At 34.6% G+C, this 22532-nt stretch overlaps 1 protein-coding gene across 1 annotated transcript in view; it reads right to left on the bottom strand.

Moving 5' to 3' along the window:
* Positions 1–22532, bottom strand: part of LOC129220640 (uncharacterized) — an 83522-nt gene that overhangs the window by 56191 nt on the left and 4799 nt on the right. The window contains exons 2-5 of the mRNA XM_054855068.1: positions 20790–20923; positions 19844–19953; positions 14992–15293; positions 10103–10221 (exon numbers count right to left, since the gene is read on the bottom strand). Coding sequence (XP_054711043.1) covers positions 10103–10221; positions 14992–15293; positions 19844–19953; positions 20790–20923 — 665 coding nt within the window. The remainder of the gene's footprint in view (positions 1–10102; positions 10222–14991; positions 15294–19843; positions 19954–20789; positions 20924–22532) is intronic.

The raw sequence follows: 22532 nt of genomic DNA, 5'->3' as shown, positions 1-22532 counted from the left end.
CATTTTTTGCAGCATTTGATTGCAATAAACAAAAATATAATTGTAAAATATCATTAAGTGCAAACATTAATAAAAAGTTAAAACTACATCTACAAGAAAAATTATAAACAAGAAGTTTTATAAACCAACTATTTTTTTAAGCATACTTTAAATTGGGGAAAAAATCCTTAATGCGATATTTGTGGCTGTTTGACGGAACAAAGAAACTGAAAGTTTGGTTCAATGTCTGACAGTTTGAGTCTTAAATCAGGCTCTGCATTCAATCTGCTTCGGTATTTATCTTTGAGATAAGTATAGGAGGAAAATCCTTTCTCGCACAGATATGTTATACAAAATGGTAATAAAATTCGAATTGCTTTTTTGGACAAAACGGTATAGTCATTTCTTACAGTGAGCCAGAAGTCAATTAACGAGAGCTCTTTAAAGGTAGCTTTCAATGGATTATCACAGGATAACTCGATGAGCATTTCCTTTTCAGGAAATGTCAGGGTGTTCTCTAAGCATGGATTTCCTTCAAAAGGATTGCGTATCCAGTTGTTTGAGAGAGGGACGTTACGCCTATTAGGAAAATACTCGTCAAAAGATAGTTAAAGATGTTGCAGATGTTCACATACATTTCTTTTAACGCTTTCATCAAGTTTCATTGAGTTTTCTGATAAAAAACTACTAAGAGAAGTGAAACAAGAAAACTCACCCATTTCCAGGCATTGGATCCGGAAATTCAATTTTTTTACCATAGCTTCAATTTTATCATATACAACGAAAATATTAACAACTGCTCCTTGCAAGGATAGATTTAATTCATTTAATTTTGAAAAGATGTCAGCTAAATATGCAAGCCTTTGCATCCAAAGAGGATCGAATATGCAAGTGGACAAGTGAAATGGATGATCAACAAAAAATGCTTGGACTTCTGACTTCCATTCAAATAAGCGTGTCAAAATTTTGCCACGGGAAAGCCATCTAACTTCTGTGTGAAGAAGTAAAGTAACATGAAGGCTTCTCAATTCCTCACAAAGCGCGTGAAATAGACGGCAGTTTGTAGCACGTGATTTTATGAAATTTACAATTTTTACCGCATCATTCAAAGTAGCGGATAATTCTGCGGGAATACGCTTACAAGCTTATGCTTGTCTATAAATGCAGCAATGAGTCCATTCAATTTTCTCGTTGATCTTCTTTACTCGCACCACAAAGCCAACAAATTTTTCTGTCATTGATTTTGCACCATCCGTGCACACACCCTCACACAAAGACCAATCTATTCCATTTTCTTCAAAGTAACTGCTGACCAGTTCGAAAATTGCTTCTCCAGTTGTGTTGGTTTTCAAAGGTTTTGCAAATAGTACATCTTCTTTAATTGTATCGTTAAAAATATACCTAACATAGACAAGTAATATTGCAGCGTTTGCTACATCAGTCGACTCATCAAGCTGGATCGCAAAATTATTCTCTTTTATTCTATTCACAAGTTCTTTCTCCACATTACTTGCCAAATCAGTAATTCTGCGTGATACTGTGTTGTTTGATAGCGGAACCAGGTCAATTTTTTTTGCTGACTTTTCTCCCAGCATACACTTAGCAATATCTTTAGCACAAGGTCCAATTAAATTTTCTGCAATTGTATGTGGCTGTCCAGATCTTGCAATTCTATAACTGACTCGATATGAAGCTTCAAGGGCCAGTTTACTATCTTCGTTGGATTCTAACAGGAACGTAGAGACGCTACACTTTTTATTATATTCCAATTTTCTTTTAAAATATTCGATAGGTTTGTCCTTGTGTGTCGGATGCTTTGTTTCGAGGTGTCTTCTCAGAAGTGACGGTTTCAAACTGCTGTTAGCTAGAACTTCGTTGCAGAGAAGACAAAGCGGTCTAAGTTCAGACTCTTCTCCAGTAAAATAAAAGCCCATTTGTAAATAGTCACTGTCATATTTTCGCTTTTTTCCTTTTTTCTCCCCTAGTTCACTTTTTTGTTTAGTCGGGGGATGCGGCAGTTCATTCTATTTCAATATCCTGTGTTGATTCGAAAGTTACTGCTGATGTTGAGGGTTGATCAATTGACTGCTTGTCCATTTGTCGCTCAATCAAACTACCAGTTTTCAACCATCGATCCATAACAGCAGAAAGTTATTAAATCATAAAAATTACCAACACGATTATAACTTCACAGAGTAGCAAGTTCACGTAGCAAAACCAATTGCAAACAAAATCACTTGTTTTCAAGCATCTCTAAAGTATCTCTAAATACGTCTGTTAACAACTATTTCCCCAGAACTATGAGCATGCTGATGTTATATATTTTTGAAAACGAACAGATGGGTAAAATCCAGTAATAAATTTTAAGTTTGGAGCCTTTTGCTGTATTCGATGACTGAATTCGACGGAAATTCCCGAGTTATATTTCAACCAGATTAAAAATAATACGCCTATGATGCATTGTTTGAGAATTCTTTATTTTTTTCGACATATGTATATTATGTATATTGTTTGATTGACTCCACGCGATGGCGCCTTTTTAAGGTCATCGTGATCCCCGCCACAGCTTAATACAACGTTTCTGCATGGCGCCTCGCAATAAAGAAGGAAGGATATCTCTTTTTGTTGTCTATCGAAAAAAAAAAATGAGAAAATTTCTTTTTAACCAAGATTATAAAACCGCTGAAAGATTTTTTTTTTTTTTTTTTTTGAGATTAATACAAGAGTCTGGCGCGTTTTCAAATTAAAAAAAAAAATTAGTAACTATGTGTGCAAATTGAATATTTTATAATTTTTTACCAAACTAGGAAAAATCCGCCATTGCACCGAAATTTTCGCGAACCCCCTTCCTGCACCTCGCGAACCCCTGGGGGTTCGCGAACCACCGGTTGGGAACCTCTGATCTAAACGAAACACTCACTATATTAACAAAATATTTACAACTTAGAATAACAAATTTACAAATCGGACTCCATAAAAGATCATTCTTCCGTGTTCCATCAATTCTATTTATTTTATTTCGCGCTGGCGTTGATCGTCTGCTACGTTCAACGCCCGCTGTTGCTAGGATATCCACCAGTCACATGGTTTGGTTTATGAGCAGCAAAAGGGTTGCCATAGCTCGGTCTACTCTCATTATTAGTCTATTCGGAACTCCAACGCTCGAATACGCTACCTTGCGGTGATTTACAAAACTGCAAATGAAGCGTTCCACGTGTGTCTGTTGACGTAAACACAGGCAGTTTGTTCTGAGTATTTATTAACGCAATCGATGTGTCTTAGTTTCCTTTCAGCTACAGAAATTAATTCGTCACTTAGTAGTATTCTCGAGCTTCTCAAAATAATGTTAGTTTTCATTATTTCCTTAATAATTGGTAAAAGCGAAAATAATGGATTAACAAACTTAGATAACGTTATACAAGGTAAAAAATTTTATTGTTTTGTATGAATTTGTAAGAATATGGGGTTTTTTTTAATCTTAAATTAATTAAACTTACCATATTTTACAGCAGCATTTAGTTGGAATGGACAGTATGCAAAATATTTTCTTGAATATATTATCATAGAACAAAATGAAAAATGTTTAACCGAGAAAGAATTTACTTTATTCCTTTTATTCTCAGCTGAAAGGTATCGCCAAATTTGTTTAGGGTTATGGTTTTGGTATTGTGCGAGCAAAGTAGCTTTGGCGAGATTTCGCGTTTTTAGTTAAACCATTTTCAATTTTTATCATGAGTGGAATAAAATGGTAGTAAGATTACAGAATTCGATAAGTAAAAAGAAATAATTGTCAATCAACTGAAAAGAAAACTACCACCATATATCCGTGAGAATTTTGTTGATGATTTGCATAACATGACACAATTAAATCCTAACTCAGAAATTAGAAAAATCGAAACAGAAAATTTTTAAATTAACCGATTCGGGAATTCAAGAGAAATAACTCAGCTACAAATGGAAAACAAGTGCTAGCCAACGCAAAGCAAAGAAGTATCATCTTCTTTTGGTAATAATTTGTAATGTCATATTAAATTTTCTAGCATTAATTGTTATTCTTGTCAGGCCACAATTATTATTTAGTTTTATCAAGAATTTATAAATATCGAATTCAACATCGTGAAAATGGTTGCTTAGAACTATGAACTACGTACTTTACATTAATGTTTGACGTTTAGTAATGCTTCTTGAATTCTCATTTCTTTCTACGTGGGTCAGAATATCAACAAGACTTTGAAAATTAATTTAAAAAGAATAAAGCGAAAAAATCATACGTACGAACAAAAATCACAACACTTTTAGCATTTTCTTCGTTACCATGTGCGTTTGTTTTAGTTTTCAATTCCGCCATTAGACAGTGACTTCAGTGCCCCCTATAGTTCGTTGGAGTTGCGAATGGTTTTAATAATATTGTTTTTCGAAAGCAGACGATATTTTTTCAGAATACATATTCATTTGAATTGAACAGAGATGGGCAGACTTTACGAAAAAAAAAAGAAGGATGCTTTTAATTTTCACGAATTGTCTCGATTTACCAGAAATGTGTGCAAAATTTATACATAAATTGGTAATGTTAATAACTGTCGAATAGTTATTTACGTAGATAGTTAAAACAGGAAGAAAGACCTTCATTCTAAAAACCTTCTGGTAAACAATTAATGTTAAGGAGTTGAAATTCAAAATAATAATATCAACAAATCAAATAAATATTTACATTATGTGCTGAAACAATTCAAAATCTAATTCGCAACTCCAACAAACTATAGGGGGCGCTGCAGCCACTGTCTAATGGCCGATGAAAAAACTAAAACAAACGCACGCTGTAACATATAAATTGCTTCTAAACTTAGGAAATGATAGATATTTTTGTTCGCATGTATGATTTTTTGTTCTTTATTCATTTGAAAAGATTTTTCAAAGTCTTTTGGTTATTCTGACCCATGTAGAAAGAGATTAGATATCAAAAAGTACTACGAAAGTAAAAAATTATGCAGAACACACAGTAAGTTGTTCTGAAGCAGCCATTTTCACGCTGTTGAATTCGGAATTCATAAATTTTTGGTTCGCTTCGAACGGCATTTTCATTTTGTACCGTTTTTTCTATACATTAGTACATATTAAGTTCAGTTTCGTGACATTTCCGGCATTTGTTGACATTTTTGTCACATAGTGCACATACGTGACAGACTGTAAGAGTAACGCTTAACACTAGATAATTTATTTCTATGACTATATGATTGGATATCAAAAGAAATTATGCATTTAATTCATTCGTCATGGAAATGATTTACCTGATATGCGAAATCTTGTCAAGATACATTATTCTTTCACACAATTTTAAAACCATAACCCTATAAACAGATTTTTGGCGAACTTTCATTTTTTATTGTTCAAATTCTTAACGTTCTTTCTGGATTTCTCAATCTGTTCTGCGATAAATATTTTCAATAAAATTTATTTGCATACTGTCTATTTCAGTAGGATACTGTAGTAACAAAAGTTATTTAAATCATTTATGTGGAATTAGGTTAAGGAAAAGTGCCCAGTCAATGTTGTTAAGTTCGTTTTTTTTTTCATCGAATTGAAAAACTGATATTTATTCAAATTCACTCAGAACAAGATAAATAAAATGTGTACTCACAGTTTATATCAGACTAGCATTCCCGTACCCGGCATTGCTCGGGTAATTGAATTAGCAGGGGTTAACAGTACTTGGTGCATCTAGTTTCGAAAATCCCCTATAATAATTACTCATTACCTATAACTTTTTCAAATTTTGGGAAGATTCCGAGACCCCTGGACTCCTTACATATATGCCTTTGTCCTTAACCGATCTTTAACTGTTATTAACGATCCTTTTAAAGTATTGATAATGTTTGCAAAAACATGTCATCCACATTTTATTGCTATAACTATGTTTAAGCTAGAACTTCTTTGTATACAACATTTTTAGTTTTTTTTCTGGTGCTAAAATTATTAAACTGCTTGATGAACTGACTTTGGAGCAAGCTACATAACATTGGTCGTATGAAAAAAAAGTATTCTCTTAAATCGATCCCTGCTACTTTTAATGTCTGTCCTTGTGACTTATTAATGGTTATTGCAAAGCAAACTTTAACAGTAAACTACACTCTTCTAAATTCAAAAGGATAGTCCGCCTGTGATGATGTTCTTAAAAACTTCGTTTCTAGTTTTGAAAAAATAAAAGCAAAAGACAGAAACATTATAATTTGACTTGAGAAAAGCCTCGAAGAATCACGTGAGAAACAAAAACAATATCAAATTTATAGTTCGCTATCGACCAAAAGTTGAGATGAAGTACTGAATAATGATTTGAACGGAGGAAAGCCTTCGAAAATAAGGGATTTGAATTTCAATGACAGGTTTTTAATTTCGCAGAAATTAAGGGGTTTTAATTAATTTCTCCCGAACTAATTGAGATTTCGAAAAATCCTTTCTTAGTGGTTACTTTTGTAATCATGCGGACATGCCTGCCAAATTTCAAGTCTGAAGCTTCAGCGGTTTCGGCTGTGCGTTGATATATATATATGTATATATATATATATATATACAGTGGTTCCCAAAAGTATTCGTACACTTTGAAATTTTTCAGTAAAACCAAAATAACGCGAAACTGAATTCAAATATGAAGTCCAATATTTTTTCACATCATTCCTATGTATACTAAATACAACCCAGTAGTTTTTTCAAAATATTGACGGATCTTCTTTTTGAAATGGGTCAAAAAACGAAGAGACAGAGAAATAACACGCCACAAAAGTCATCGTACACTCAAATATTTTCGAATAAATTCATGATTAAAATTATCTTATGCCGTTTATTTAATACTAGCATTCCCGTACCCGGCATTAATCGAGTAATGGAATTAGCAGGGGTTAATAGTGCTTGGTGCACCTAGTTCCGAAAATCTCCTATAATAATTACTTATTACCTATAACTTTTTCTAATTTGGGGAGGATCCCGGGGCCCCTGGACTCCTTACATATATGCCTTTGTCCTTAACCGATCTTTAACTGTTATTTACGATCCTTTTAAAGTATTGATTATCTTTGCAAACACAGGCCATCCACATTTTATTCATATACCTATGTTTAAGAAAGAACTTCTTTGTATACAACATTTTTAGTTTTTTTTTTTTTTTTTTTTTTTTTTTTTCTGGTGCTAAAATTATTAAGCTGCTTGATGAACTGACTTTGGAGAAAGCTACATAACATTGGCCGTGTGAAAAAAAAGTCTTCTCTTAAATCGGTCCCTGCTACTTTTAATGTCTGTCCTTGTGACTTATTAATGGTTATTGCAAAGCAAACTTTAACAGGAAACTGCACTCTTCTAACTTCAAAAGGATAGTCCGCCTGTTCTTAAAAACTTCGTTTCTAGTTTTGAAAAAATGAACGCAATAAACAGAAACATTATGATTTGACTTGAGAAAAGCCTCGAAGAACCACGTGAGAAACAAAAACAATATCAAATTTATAGTTCGCTATCGACCAAAAGTTGAGATGAAGTACTGAATAATGATTTGAGTGGAGGAAAGCCTTCGAAAATAAGGGATTTGAATTCAATGACAGGTTTTAATTTCGCAGAAATTAAGAGATTTTAATTAATTTCTTCCGAACTAATTGAGATTTCGAAAAATCCTTTCTTAGTTGAATCAATTGAATCTAAATTTTCCTGTAAAACTGTAATATTGTTTTCACACTCTTTCATTTTCTCATGAAAAATCTCATCTTTTGACAGGATTACTTTTCTTTCTGTGTGTGTTGGAATACTTTAATGTTCCGGTCATTTCTACGATTGTTCTGTTTTCTCTTTCGCTCGTTCCATCTTCTCTGGGATGTATGGTGCAGTGAGTCTCTGAATAATTCCTTTTATCTGAAGAAATTCACGACCTTCTCGGTTATCGAATTCACCACCATTGTCACTAAGGATTTCTCTAATTGAATATCCCAAATTTTTTGCATGAGCTATGAAAGATTTTAGAGAAAACGCGATATCCGACTTATTTTTCAAAAATAAAACATATCGGTACTTGGAATAATGATATTTGAACTCAACAAAATACTTATACTTTCTGTATGACTCTTCGAATTGTCCACAGACGTCAGTCGACACGAGTTCTCCAACTCTTGTAGCCTTTAGTTTAATGCCAAACTTTAAACGATGTGCTTTACCATGCATACAAGGCTCACATGGCTCTTTATCAAAATTCACTTTAATATTGAATTCATTTTTGAGCATATTCCTTACGTGACGCTTGTCTTGATTCCCCCATCTACTGTGATACAATTGCAATAAAGAACTTTTGTCGCTGTACGTATCAGCAACTTGAACTTCTATTTCTTTGTTTGGAAGTATAGGCTCTAAAGCTGCCCTGTATAGAGTTCCACATACACTTCGAGTGCCCTACAGCTTCACTTCATTGTTGATCTTCAACCAGCATTCACTAGGAGTAGAAGTGTAAATTCACTATTCTGATTTCTATCCTGAGCAGCTAACACTGAAAACAAGTTTTTGCTAATTCCAGGAACATACCAGGCATCTTTCAACTCAATTACTTCTGAATTTCTTCCAACTGAAGCTTTGACTAGAATGCTTCCTTTCCCTAAAGCTGTCAACATTTCTTTTTCTGCCGCTTCTATTGCATGTGTGCCTGAAGAAGGAAATTTCTCAAAATTGATAAAATAAATAAATGTGTTAGTTACATTGGGACAATCCATTTGGAACATGACTTGACCCAATGTCCAACTGCTTTGCAATAATTGCAAACACTATTGTTGTTTAACTTGTTCTTGGCTTGAAACGTCTTCTCATTTGCTTTATTTTTAGACTTAGCGACAACAAGAGCTTCTGCAGCTTTTTCACTTCTTTCATTGTTTTCGGCGAAATTTCGCTCAAACATACTTTGCTGAGCAGCCAAATCTTCAAAAGGCTTTTCTTCATCTTTTGCAAGAAGCATCCAACTTGATTTGAAAGATTTGAAGCTACTTGCCAAAATATGTAGAATTTTCCATACAAGCAACATTTCTGGGAGTTCATTTTCCCCTTTCGCTATGAGCCCGCTGTTCAACTCATTCCACAAACTGCTTAATTTTGCAACATAGGTTATAATGTCATCTACAGAAGTCCAACCAAACTTAAAAAGTTCATTGCATATCTTGAACAGCTGATCCTTTGATGAAGCTTCAAACAACGTTTTCAAAGCTTCCAAGCTTCAAAAGCTGTCGCTTTGTCCATAATCTTTTGATAAACGGAATCTGTAACTGTACTTGCGATTATACTCTTGGTATAACTGTTGGCTCTGATGTATATATTAGAGAGCATCTTTCATACTTCTTTGAATTCTGTAGCATCTGCTGTACTAGGTAATTCATCTGGTTTCTTTAACTTACCATCAATTACATCCAATGCCCCTTCGTGATAATCTAATACATCTCTTACCTTCCGTTTCCACATTGGAAAATCTACTTCTTCAGATAACGACTTAACAGTTCTTGATAAATCCATCTTTGAACTATTTCTCGTATTTAACTTAATCTTCGCTTTTATTTTTTAAAAAACGCAATGAGCTTGCTGTCGCCCATAACCTGATAAATTTTACATAGCCTGATGACTTTAAATAACATGTTAAGGTATGTATCTACTTAGCAGAATGAACTGGGAATTATAAATATGAAGAGACGAAGATATTATAAGCGAAACTTTAGTCCAATCAACTAGATGATCGCCATTGTAAAACTTCAAAAAGTACTTATTGTTGCTAAACAATTATAAAGAAATACATTTAAACAATAATACAACTTTAACTATTTCAGGTGTTCATACGTTCTTAGGCATATATCCACGTGGGGTCGGATTGAAAAAAAAAACTCAGTATTCATTCGGGGGCGAGCAAAATAGAAATTAAGACTAATTTTTGAGAAAATTATTTGGCGAATACAATACTTACTTTTTTGAAAAAGGAAGTAAAAAGAATGGTTCATGAAGTTTGAACTATCTGTCAAGTGAACACGAGAATTCACTCTTGACAACCCTGTGGGATCATCTACTAATTGAGGTCAGTTCACTAACAATCTTACCAATAACTTTACCAATAACAACTACTTACAAGTAAAGCTTGTGTTAGGGTCTTTCTTTTTCCTTGCTTCCATTTCTATGAGATAGCTGTCAATATAATCCCTGGGGTGTTTGGGATCCAAGGTTTCCAAGTGTTCCTTTATCTTCTTTCTGAAAGTTCGAATCGGTCAGTAATTAGTATTTCGGAAAGAACCCTGGAGCTTTGGACGGATACTTTTAAGAAATTTAAGAAAGCAACCAAAGCAAAAAATGATACAAGTTTCACACTAGCCGTGGAAGCTACAAAAGAATTTCTGCTAATGCAATTTCAAGTCAACAACGACAGCCTTCCTGCTCCAGTTTACGTCATAATGCAATCAACAAATTAAGGCCCCTATATATAAGGTAAATGCACCAGTAGTGGCCACTTTAAGGTTTATATTTTAAGGGTCCCAGTGGATTCAAACTTGCAGGAGGTAGACCTCAGGCTATAGCGTAGTGGGCAGTTCAGGGAGGAGTAGGTAGAGCATCATGGAAAATTGTTATCAACTATTTAACACGGTCGCCTGGATTGTCGATGTTTTTTCAGCTGTCTTCTAACGCTTCTCCGTGACGAGGTATATAAACATTGTGTCGTATTATGAATAGAACAATGCTCAAAAATAATATTTTTAGAGATGTAACCATGTTATGAAATGTGAAAGATCATGTTTGGAGCGTTTTCAACTTGAAATAGTTGCTTTTTTGGCTGACAGTTTACCTGGCCACTACTGGTACCAAAAAAGTTGGGAAATTCAAAAGTGGCCACCGAGTGGCCACTACTGAATCAGGAAGGTTTTTCATAAATCAACTCAATTTTACTTTTAATATGTTGTAATCTCTTTACATCAAAACCTGCTTCATTTCTGACATAATATTATTGTGTGATCTAGTAGTGGCCACCGGGTGGCCACTTCTAAACAGCAATATAGCCACTACTGACTCATATACATTATATAATGGCCACTGATGGATCAAATTTGAGGTTTGAAAAAAATTGAACAAATTGACATTCTGGCATTTTAAAAAAATGGGACGATTAAGGAAGAGAAGGGCTATAATAGGCTCATTGAGTTTCAAATATGGTAATTGATAGTGTAGGCCCACAGTTTAAAAAAGTCACAGAATATGCTTCACTGTGGCGCCTACTAGTGCATTTACCTGTTCTATGGACAGGCTTGGATTACTCAACAGGCCATCCCCTAGGCCCATACGCCCTGACCTAGGGGCGCATATCACAGGGAGGGGGGGGGAGTTATTAAATAACTTGTTGTTAAAAAAAAAAAAAGGAATTTGGCGCGCAGTACAAAAAGAGGAGAAACATTCTACTAGAACCGAGAGAGAGATTGCAACCTGCTTGCTGAGCAGGCAAAAAAATGAAGGGGGAAGTACATAATGCTTAATCGAAGTTATCCCTTTTCTAAGCAAAGCAGATAATTTTTAATTTCTTAGATTTAAGCAATTATTTCTTGAAAATACAGATTTTTTTAAAGGTGTTAATCACTTATTAGAAGTAAGTCACACACAGTAAAATTAGAAAAAGCCATGATATATAAAATTTCCAGTTATAACACTTGTTTATGGACCAATTTTTCTGTTTGGTAGTCTAAATCATGTCAGTATGTGTTTTACAATTTATAATCTATTGATTCATATTTATTTATGACTGCTAATAGTCAGGACACCCAAAATTCAAATTTTTGGGAAGGGGGAAATTATTAGCTTACCGGATAAAAATTCAAAGCTTCCCGAATAAAAAATAGGAGCATGGTACTACTAGCAGTTTTCTAAATTATCTGTGACTAACGATAATTTAGTAGCTACTAAAATTATGTTTACAATAAATAGCATAAATAATCAGAAAAAAATAATATATTAAAGTACTTAAAAATAATTTACCAGACAAAACCAGATATTTACCGCTTTAAGTTTTATGATAGGTTACAAATGTTGTAAAATTTTCGAAGTTGTGAAATATGTAACATTTACGGACTTTTTAAAAATTTTACCTTTGAAAATTCCCTGATTTCTATATTTTATCGATATACAAAACGTTAATTCTTAATTAATTCTTCAGACCAAATTTATTTTCTAAAATCTTCATTAACTTAAGACATAGCTGAGAATTAATGATAATTTTTATGAGTCTCTTGAATCAACACGGATTATTTAAAATTTTTGCATCGAATGCGATCGGCAAAATTAGAAGTCTAAAAGTCCTCAGCTACACAATAAGACATATAAGGAGGGTTAAAAATAATTCTAAATACATAATTATAAATGTCCAAAAGGTAAAATCACAAGGAAAAGAAAAATGAGCGAGTATTGAAGAAGCGGATGCAATCGGATTTAGAAATGTGTGAAAAACGTAATAGCGTAAAAAATGGCCAAGATGCGTTAGTTTAAGCTAATGTGCAGAACTCGATAAATATGCATGTTCTTGAACTCAAAGTTCATGACCAATTGTCAATTTCCATGACTTTTGAGCACTTTTTGCCGAAAATCATGACTTTCCATCACCATTTTTGATCATAGCCGAAATCCATGACTTTCTAGGTGCATGGACACCCTGCCTTTAGAGTAGTTTTGAAAACTTATGCTTCCAATTTCCTATATCCATTGATATACCTTGGAACCAAATACAAGTAGGAAACAAATTGTCCTAGAATTACATTGAATTGTGTACTTACTATTTTCTTATGAACTAGTGGTACCCGCACGGCTTTGCCTGTAGTAGAAAAATTAAAAGGTCTTTTGGTTCGCCTATGTATTTACAAATAATGTATGGTGATTTTCTCCCCAATTGGCTTGCCCATGTTACGGTTCCACGTTATAATAACTTCGTAATTTACTCGTCCATCTTAAAATTTTGCTCGGGAAAATGTCCTTAAAATTGAAATAGAAAACGAACAAAATCGAATTTTCGAAAAATCGCTTCGAGGTGCACACTCCCATGCTACAAACTAACTTTGTGCCAAATTTCATGCAAATCGGCCAAACGGTCTAGGCGCTATGCGTGTCAAAGACATCCAGAAAGACAGAGATCCAGATATACAGACAGACTTTCAGTTTTTTTATTAGTAAAGATTTCGTAGTGATAGTAATTATTCAGTTCATACTTACCAAAGTTCGTATGTAGAATACTTATATAAGTACATTCATTTTCTTTTACTTTATTTTTTACATTAGCGTACAAAAAATACAAATACAAATTTTCTACTAAAAACTTTTTTATTTTATTTTAAGTACTTATGTACTTTGAAGAAAGAAATGTACAATAAAAATGTGATTAATATATTGGTACTTAATGTAACTATCATATTAAATCAAATTTATCCATCAGTTATTTGAATTTAAAGTGAGTTTTGTGAATTCTAAGGAAAGAATGTCAGCTGGCCACTACTGACTCATGCATGTGACCACTACTGGAAATCTCAGATTTCGGAGTGGCCACTATTGGATCAAATTTGAAGTTTGGGAAAAATAGATAAAAAATTGAAAAAAATTTAAATTCTGGCATTTTTAGAAAATGGGACGATTCAGGAATAGTTGGGCTATAATACGTTCATTGAGCTAAAAAATTGGAATTAATATTGTACACTCACAGTTTAAAAAAGACATAATGTGTGCTTATCTGTGGCCACTACTAGTGCATTACCTTACGAGTTGACGCACTAGCTTAAGATTAGCCATTTTGGATCGGAGCGCGTGTTTGAGTGGTTGTCTTTTCTAGCGAGTTATCGCGTTTGGTGTTTGTTCACTGCGTACGATTATTAGCGGCACGTGAACTACCTACTAAATAAAATATTATTTTTGGCAATTTGGCGAAATCCGAAACTTTGTTGTGGCAACCCTAGCCGAGCAACAATGAAAAATCCGATCCAAAATGGCTAAACTTAAGCTGATGCGTCGGCCTATCTACATAGCTCTACCTATATCTAGATCCGCTATATAGATAGCCCGGCGCATCAGCTTAAGTTTAGCCGTTTTGGATCGGATTTTTCATTGTTACGGAGCTAGGGTTATCAGAGAAAAGTTTCGTGTTTCGCCAAATTAACCAAAAATAGTATTTTAATTACTAAATAATTCACATGCCGCTAATAATTGTTCCCTGTAAAAACTCAACAAACGCGATAACTTGTCAGAAAAGACAACCAATCAAACACGCACTCCGATCCAAAATGGCTGATCGTAAGCTGCGTCGGCTCTTATATATAGGGGCCTTATCTATATTTATATAGCGACTCTACAACAAATCATTGTCAGTAGATGAAAGTAAATTTTAATGAGAGAACTAAGGCCAACCAATGAATAAGCACGAGACTTTGTAAATTTAATTAAGTATGGCCAGTGGCATAAAACTTGCGCAGAAAGGTTGCTGCAACCACCTCCTAACTGCCGTAATCGATACGAAACAATATTCTTGTTAAAAATTGCAAATAAGTGTTACAGTTACAATATGCATTTTCAAACACTGCCGTCCCAGTTCTGACTAAAGCCCTGAATCGTAGAACAAAGTAACACTTTTGTCCGCTATCTTGGGGCTAAACGTTGCTTTTTTCTTCTCTCTGCTATGTTGAAGTAGCCTATTTTGCATCTTGATTGTGGTTTTAATGTTAATCTACAATCAAGAAGCAAAACACGCTACTTAGTTATAGCAGACATGGGAAGAAAGCGGCATTTCGTCCCAAGATGGCGGACGTATCGCAACTTAAGCTCCGACCCAGGACTTGAAGTTTGAAGGTAGTGTTCTGATACGGAGTTAGTGTGGAACATCATACTCAGAACTAATAAGTTTACTTATTTCTGTACTCATGCGCTCTCTCTTCTCCTTTTCCTCTCAATATGATGAGAGGGGATATCAACGAAATGCATTGATTCTTTTGAAAAGCATAGTTATACCTGTAAACTTCCTCTATCTTTAGACCAGCTTTCACAGCTTTATCTAAATCAAGCAACTTCAAAATGAAAGGGATATATCGTATCCACGGGAAGAAAATGTGAGATGCCGTCTGACCAGCTGAACGAGCAGTTTCGTCCAAAGCTTCATCAAACTGGATTCTCTCAGGATCCTTGTACTCGTTTCGTGCTCCAAAAACCAAGGAAGCAATGTTGTTCGACATACTAGGGGTGAGGGGCTCTTTCAAATCTATCGGCTGCCCTTTGGTGTTTCTCAGTACTTCGAGAAAATAATGAATTTCATCCTAAAGCAAAGAAAAAAAAGTTTTATATAATGAAATTCAATAGTAAATGATGGAATTTACCTGGGTGCTCAACACGCGAAGTTTGCAGTCTCTCTAATATAGCGGCTTAAGGACATGAACATGCTGCCAGGAAAGTTCTGAAGTGAGTAAAAATCGCCAAGTAAAGAGTAATGTTCATTGCACGGTGCAGGAGAAAAAACTTTTAACTATATTTAGCTATCTTGAGCTCTTGTAAAACAAGTAAGGTGCGATCGACAGCAATTCAAGTCTTTCTTGAAATTTTAGGAGGAAATTTTTTGTAAGGGGTCATATTCTTGTTAAAATGATCACTTTACTTTAAAATTCTGATTGGAATACAGTCAAATCGCGCTACAACGCGATTCGACTTACGCGAAATGGCTATAACGCGAGTTTTTCACGAGCAACGAAGTTTACAGTTTTCGCGAATTCCTCGACAACAATACGAAAATTTTCGGCAGAATAACCTCGGTAGAGAGCAGATTAATTCTTTCATCTTCTGACGAGTTGATTGATGTGCATCAGGGCTGAGTGGAGTCAAGTAAAATTTTCGGGAACAATGAGGAAGCTCAGACCTCCGTAAAAACTCTTCAAATATGCTTACAAAAATCATTGAAAAAGCCATTTTAAAAGTTTTTTCTAATTATTTATTAGTTTTACAATGTGTTGTCAGCTCATAATTTTCGGAAACAGCAACCTTAAATTTTCGGAACACAAACATTCCCTGATGTGCATGCGGCGTGCGCTGTCAAGGGAAGACTGATAACTATCTGAGATCGCGCATCATAAATTATCATCATCTCCATTTTTACTTTCTTCTATATCTAATATATAGAAGAAAGTATTGGATTCGTGCAAATTTTCGAATTTCGAATGACGGATTCGAACGTTTTGAGGTGTGCTGAGTCCATTTCGACTATTTTTGGAAAATGTCTGTGTGTGTGTGTGTGTGTGTGTGTGTGTGTGTGTGTGTGTGTATGTGTGTGTATGTGTGTGTGTGTATGTGTGTGACCAGTTTTTTGTGGTTGCTCTACAGCAAAAACTACCGCATGAAATCGAACGAAATTTGGTACACATATGTGCCCCTATGTGAACTTGTGCCCATTGGTTTTTCGCGAATTCCTCCAAAGGGGTGGAGCAATGGGATGTTTTTTGAGTTACGCGTGCTTGCTATTCCTCAAAAAGTAACTGGCTGAATCAAACAAAATTTGGTCCATATGTTGCCAATAACAGGAACAGGTGGTGATTCAATTTTGGTGTCAATAACTCAAACGGGGGTGAACTATAGAACGTTTTTTTTTCGTCAATTGTGGCTGCTGTATCTCAAGAAATAATGAACGGAATGAAAGAAAAATTTATCGGCAAGTAGCCCTTAGTGGGTATAAGAGCTGATTTTATTTTGGTGTCCACAGCTAAAAAGGGGGGTATCGCAATCGCCTGTTCTTTTTTTTGATTGTGAGTGCCCTATCTCAAGAAGTAATGCTACGTTCTGGTTGAAATTTGGAATATATGTGAATCCATATGTAAACAGGCTTTGGTTCAATTTTGACGCCAATCGCTAAAAGAGGTGTTGATTTTTTTTTTTTTTTTGCGAATAAAAATAGCTTTATTAATGCAAGAATAAGAAAGATAAATCGTAATAGGTTGTCGTCTGCGTATTTCTCGTGATTTTAATTGTATGGTTAAATGATCGGAAATATTATCTCAATGATTTGAAATTTTGAACTGTTGCCATCTTCTGTTTGTTAACAAATAAAATATTTGTAATTAATTCAAGCAAAGCTTTTAAAATAACTTTCAATTTTCGCTCTTTGCTTTTGCATTAATTCAGACATTGGGATGATCGTCAAGTTTTTGCATGTGTAATTTTGTTTTCGTTGGGAATATTGCTTCCTCGTCAAGCATGGGAGGGATCAGAGAAAGAAAGAAAAATATAGAAGAAAGTTTCGTGATAGCCACAACATACTACTTAAGTTACTGGTACAGATACAATTACTGTATCTACTGCACGGTACTATATGGTGTTATATTTTTACTATGAACTGTACTGTTTTATGTTATGTCTCTCTCTCCCGTTGATCACTGATTTTGTGCGTCGCAACAGTATTTCATGTTGAATTATATACTGCTTTTTTAAAAATAAAAATTCAATTCTTTATGTAAGAAATGGTAATATATAGTTGAAAACTCATTCAAAACAGTTTTAAGGGTCTTAATGAATGCACTTCATTATGAAAATAATGAAGTATGTTCATAAAACAGTTTATATACCAACCCGTTTCCACAACGCGAAATTTCGACTTACGCGAGGGGTTTTGGAACGCGTCCCAAACGTAAGTCGAGACTCGACTGTACCCAATTTTTGACAAAATAAATGAGTCCAGAGTGCTCGGATTATTAAATAGTAAAATGCGATGATGATGATGTTGTTTTCTGGCAATTGGGGGGGGGGGGGGGGCGCTGCTTCACTTTTTCAACTGCACCGCAATTTGGAGTGAAGTCTGTCTTTCTCAGTACACACGTGCCATAAGGACCCATTTATAGGGTAAGCAATCATTCATAGCACAAAGGAAGGACAAGAACAGAAGAGAGAAGGTACATTCATGCCCGGTGCCGAGATTCGAACCCGGGACCACCCCATCGCAGTCAGACTCCTCTGAACACTAGACGAGACTGATGGCGGAGCACAATACGATGGCATTATAAACAGAAGATAAGTTCCCAAAAGGGACCATCATTGTTTTTAACAAGCTAGTTTACAAGTCGAGGTTCAAAAGCAATGAAAACAAATATTAACGTACTTTAAAGACAAAAGGCACACAAATTAATCGTAAATGTTCAGCAACTCCTAATGAAATACTCTGGTTTTGTAAAGAGGTGCGATTTTATGCATTCATCAATGACGCATAGCCTCTGACGTATGGCAACATTTTTAAGCAACGCAAAAAAAAAAAAAAAAATTTAATGAAATTTTCAATATTTATGAAAAATTCTTCTGCAATTGCTTATCGACATATAATATTACTTCAGATCAATTTAACTTCATGATTTGTAACAAGAAATAGATTGAAATTCAGAATCATGGGAAACATGTTTTTATTGTTGGATTCGGTTATATTTTTATGTAAAAAGAAACCAAAACAAACAGTGCCGCAACCATGCTAGTTTAAAACTATGAACAAAGTTACAGTAAAACATGGTGTCATCTACAAAATACCACTTATTATTAGGCTTAGCTGGGTCAAATAGAAAAAGTCTTTAGTGTTTAGAATTGTTCTGGTTCAGTTGTTTTTTAACTAATTCATGTTCTGTTTTCTGTAACTGATCCACATGGAACAAATACGGTATTTTTGTTTTGTGCAGCTGAACATAATGGGTACGATTTAGGTGTCTATGCGAATCGTATGTAGAAAAAAGAGACTGATTAACTAAATATGCACTCGCCTTCAGGTGTGCCGACTGGGGTGAGGGGGGGTGTCATGCCGCAGACTGTGACATTGAAATTATTAGGCGAAGGGTGTTTTCAGGGGTATTTCTCTCTCTTTTTTTGCGGGAGCTCGTTCGTTTTATTTGAAAGGGTGGGCCCTTGTTCTTGGGGGGGGGGGGGGGGGTAATAGGCACCCCTGCTCGTCTTATCAGGAAAATCGGTCGCCTGTGGCAAGTAAATCATGATATTCCCCACTCCTGGTAATATCCATTAAAACGAGAGTGTGCCTCACATGACTTTCTTTTACTTCAGTTTAATGTCATTTTCCCATTATTGGTAATTTTAATATGATTCAATAGTTTACTTTCTAAATATCACCAACAGTGGCCAAATTCAAACCAAATTTAAAACAAAAAAAAATCGCCAAATTTGTCTCTAAGTTGGTGACAAAATTTGGCGACCAAAAGACTGGCGATATATCGCCAAATGTCTGCCAAATTGTGACACCACTTGAGTTTACATAGAAATTAACAATGATTCCCCCCCCCACCCAAAAAAAGGGGTAAAAGACCCCTTAAAAACACCCGAATGCAACCAAAAGGGCGGAAGGTGCACAGCTAGACCTCACTAGGAGTCTACGTACCAATTTCAACTTTCTAGGACATACCGTTCTTGAGTTGTGCGACATACATACGCACATACATACATACGTAGAAACGGACGTCACGAGAAAACTCGTTGTAACTAACTCGGGAATCGTCACAATGGGTATTTCGCGTGTCCATACGTTCTTAGGCACTTATCCACGTGTGATCGAGTCGAAAAAAAAATCAACATTCATTCGAGGGTGAGCAAAATGGAAATTAAGGTCGTTTTTTGAGGGAAATTTTTTTCGCAAATACAATACTTCCTTTTTTGTAAAAGGAAGTAAAAAAAAATAGAAATGAATTTCTCGACATATTTCATAAAACATTTGCAACAAGTCAACTAAGAAAGAAACGAAATGTATCATGAGCCAACTCAACTTGTACGAAATGTAAAATTCCAGTTTATAATTGAATTTGTAAATTTTATCTTTATCATCAAAAAGTTAAGTTGAACTTACCTGAATCTTTCCTTCGATTTTGGACTTTCCTAATCCTAAATCTTTCATAGATTGAACAACAAATTTCCTTTGTTCCTGCCATATATGTACGCCACTGAGGAAGAAGGGACCTAAGGAAACAATGTATTTTGTAAAAAGTTATTCTAATTAATAAAATAAAATTTCTCTAAGGTGTTATTAAATTTCGGTAATAAGATCAGGTTTGGAATCTCGCAAAATTGTTTTGCAATAAACGTCAGATAGACTTGCTAAACTTTCGTTAGTCGAGAACCTATGCAATATGCATCTAACTGGGGGGTTTAAAACTTGGCTTTCCTACGCAACTGAAAGTTTCCCACCTAGTCGCCGAACTTCTTTCAACAGTCTGCGACGCAGATTAAAAACATCAAAAATAGTCTGCAAGATAAACTAACATTTAGTTAATTGTAAAATCTAAATCAGCACCGAAAAACACATAAAAATAAGACTGTAAACTTAACCTACACTCTACAGACTACACGCGGATTCAATCCCAGAAAATAAGGGACAAAACAACAATTGCTGAAATCTTTGACACTGTGTTTTTTTTAGCATTTGTTTTTCTGTCGTTCAAACTAAGAAATAGTCTGCAGACTGTCTCAAGAACCAACGTACGTCGCAGCGTCGCGCTGTTTCTGCTACCTGGTTTCCCGAAAGGCGGAAGCGGTCAGGACCAAAACTTGCTTGTTTTAAAAGGAAATTTAGCACACTTGAAATTTCAAGAGTAATTCGTAAGTAGTTGGACATGTCCAACTATCAACGGATATGTTTAACCATTCCTGCTGACAGAGTTAGATACAAATGACATTTAATTTTGACTAACCAGTATTTAAATGTTTAGTCAAACATACTGAGCGTAACATAATGTAACATATACACTGAATTAATTACTCTTTGGAAATACAGAGGTATAAACAAAATAGCTTACTTTCATTATCAGAACTACCGAACAATGCAAATGGAGATGTGGGAGGTCTTGCCAGCAATTCCGATTTCGAAAAACCTTCCCTTATAGCCTTCGTTCCATTCAACACAACTACCAATTCTGAGCCTAATCGAATACTGTTAAGAGAAGGAGAAAATATTAGCTTTAATATGTACACACACACATATACACACGAGCATTGTTCTGTCTTCGGACTAAGAACAACAGTAAGCAATAAAACGGGGGAGGGGAGAAACATGAGTTCCCGTACTCATATAGGCTCAAAAAGAAGTTATAGTTCCAAAACTCTTCTATTTTTTATGCATGCTTAATTATTATTTACGTCAATTCTGATCTGGAACGCTATTGGTCGAAGCATAAATAAAGCAATTCATATCACATACTATAGTTTGACCACGGAGAGATGGCGGATGTCCTTGAAGCGAAAACATCATTTGTAATAGATTGTTTGTTATTTTTTGTAATACATAGATAGGTCCAGCCAGTACGCACATCTTACTACTCGGCGCTTTCTGGCTGATTCCGCCTATTACAAATAATACAGATGATGTTTGCTTCAAAGTCACTCACCATCTCTCCGTGGTCAAACTTTACCAACAAAAGAAAAGAAAACATTTATCGAATAGTTGCCAATACTACCTTAAAATAGTTACAAAATATACGTAGTATAATGCCAGTGTGAATAATTTAAATGTAAATATTTCGTAATTTAATTACGATTTGTTCATAAAATATAATTTTAGTTGAATAGAAAAAATTTTGTGAATAGTGAAATAACCTCTTTTCTGCAGTCCCGAGAATCAATGCAGAAAAGAGACTTTTATAGATAAGTCTCCGCACTAATTTAGAGTTCTGGAGGAACCTCGCCAAATATCGTCAGACCTGGATTTGGTACTTTGTTTTTCGCTTCATATTTCGCGACATTTTGGCGATAGCTGACCAATGTAAGACGTCACTTCCGTTTTCATTATAAATTCAAGCTTTCGTTTTATGCTGAAATATTTCCTGCTTCGCGTCAAAAGACAAAAAGAAGTAAACTACATTAAATAAATAAATAAATGAATAAATAAATAAATAAATGAACAAATAAATAAATAAATAAATAAATAAATAAAATAAAATAAATAAATAAAATAAACTGCTCGAGATCTGAGCTTGAGTACTATGTTAAACACTTTCCCTTCGAAGGGGACTACGGAAATCAAGCTAGCAAATTTTCGTTGCTATTATATTCCTCTGAAACCAGTATTTATTCTCTAAATTACAAAATTTCATTAATCAAAATGCAAAGATTTTTCAAGCGTTTTGTATTTTCTACTTTCATAAAATTAGCCGATTTGAATACTATTTAAACTACATAAATGCTACATTTTTTGAAACGTTTTACTGGTTGGCTAGCGCAATGTTTTGATCAAGTTAATGGGCTATATTTTTTAAGAAGAATTTAGATGATTTCAAATTTTTGTTTTAAACTTACTTGATAATAAAAATCAGTCAGTTGTCTGATATTTATTTCCAATTTCATTATCTATCAAAATAAAATTCCGCTCCTAACGTTTTCTCCTTTAATTTTTTTTTTTTTTTTTACTTGGTCATGGCGTGAAACTTGTTGATGTCAGGGACTGAAATCCTATCTAGCAGGAAGGCAGAACGGAAGAACGTTCTGTAAAAGACCTCCTTCCACAATGGTTGTTTTATCGAAAATTATGATAATTCCTTTTTTGG

This window comes from Uloborus diversus, chromosome 4, assembly GCF_026930045.1.
Source record: "Uloborus diversus isolate 005 chromosome 4, Udiv.v.3.1, whole genome shotgun sequence".
Classification (NCBI taxonomy): Eukaryota; Metazoa; Arthropoda; class Arachnida; order Araneae; family Uloboridae; genus Uloborus; species Uloborus diversus.
This window is presented reverse-complemented; position numbering and strand designations above follow the sequence as displayed.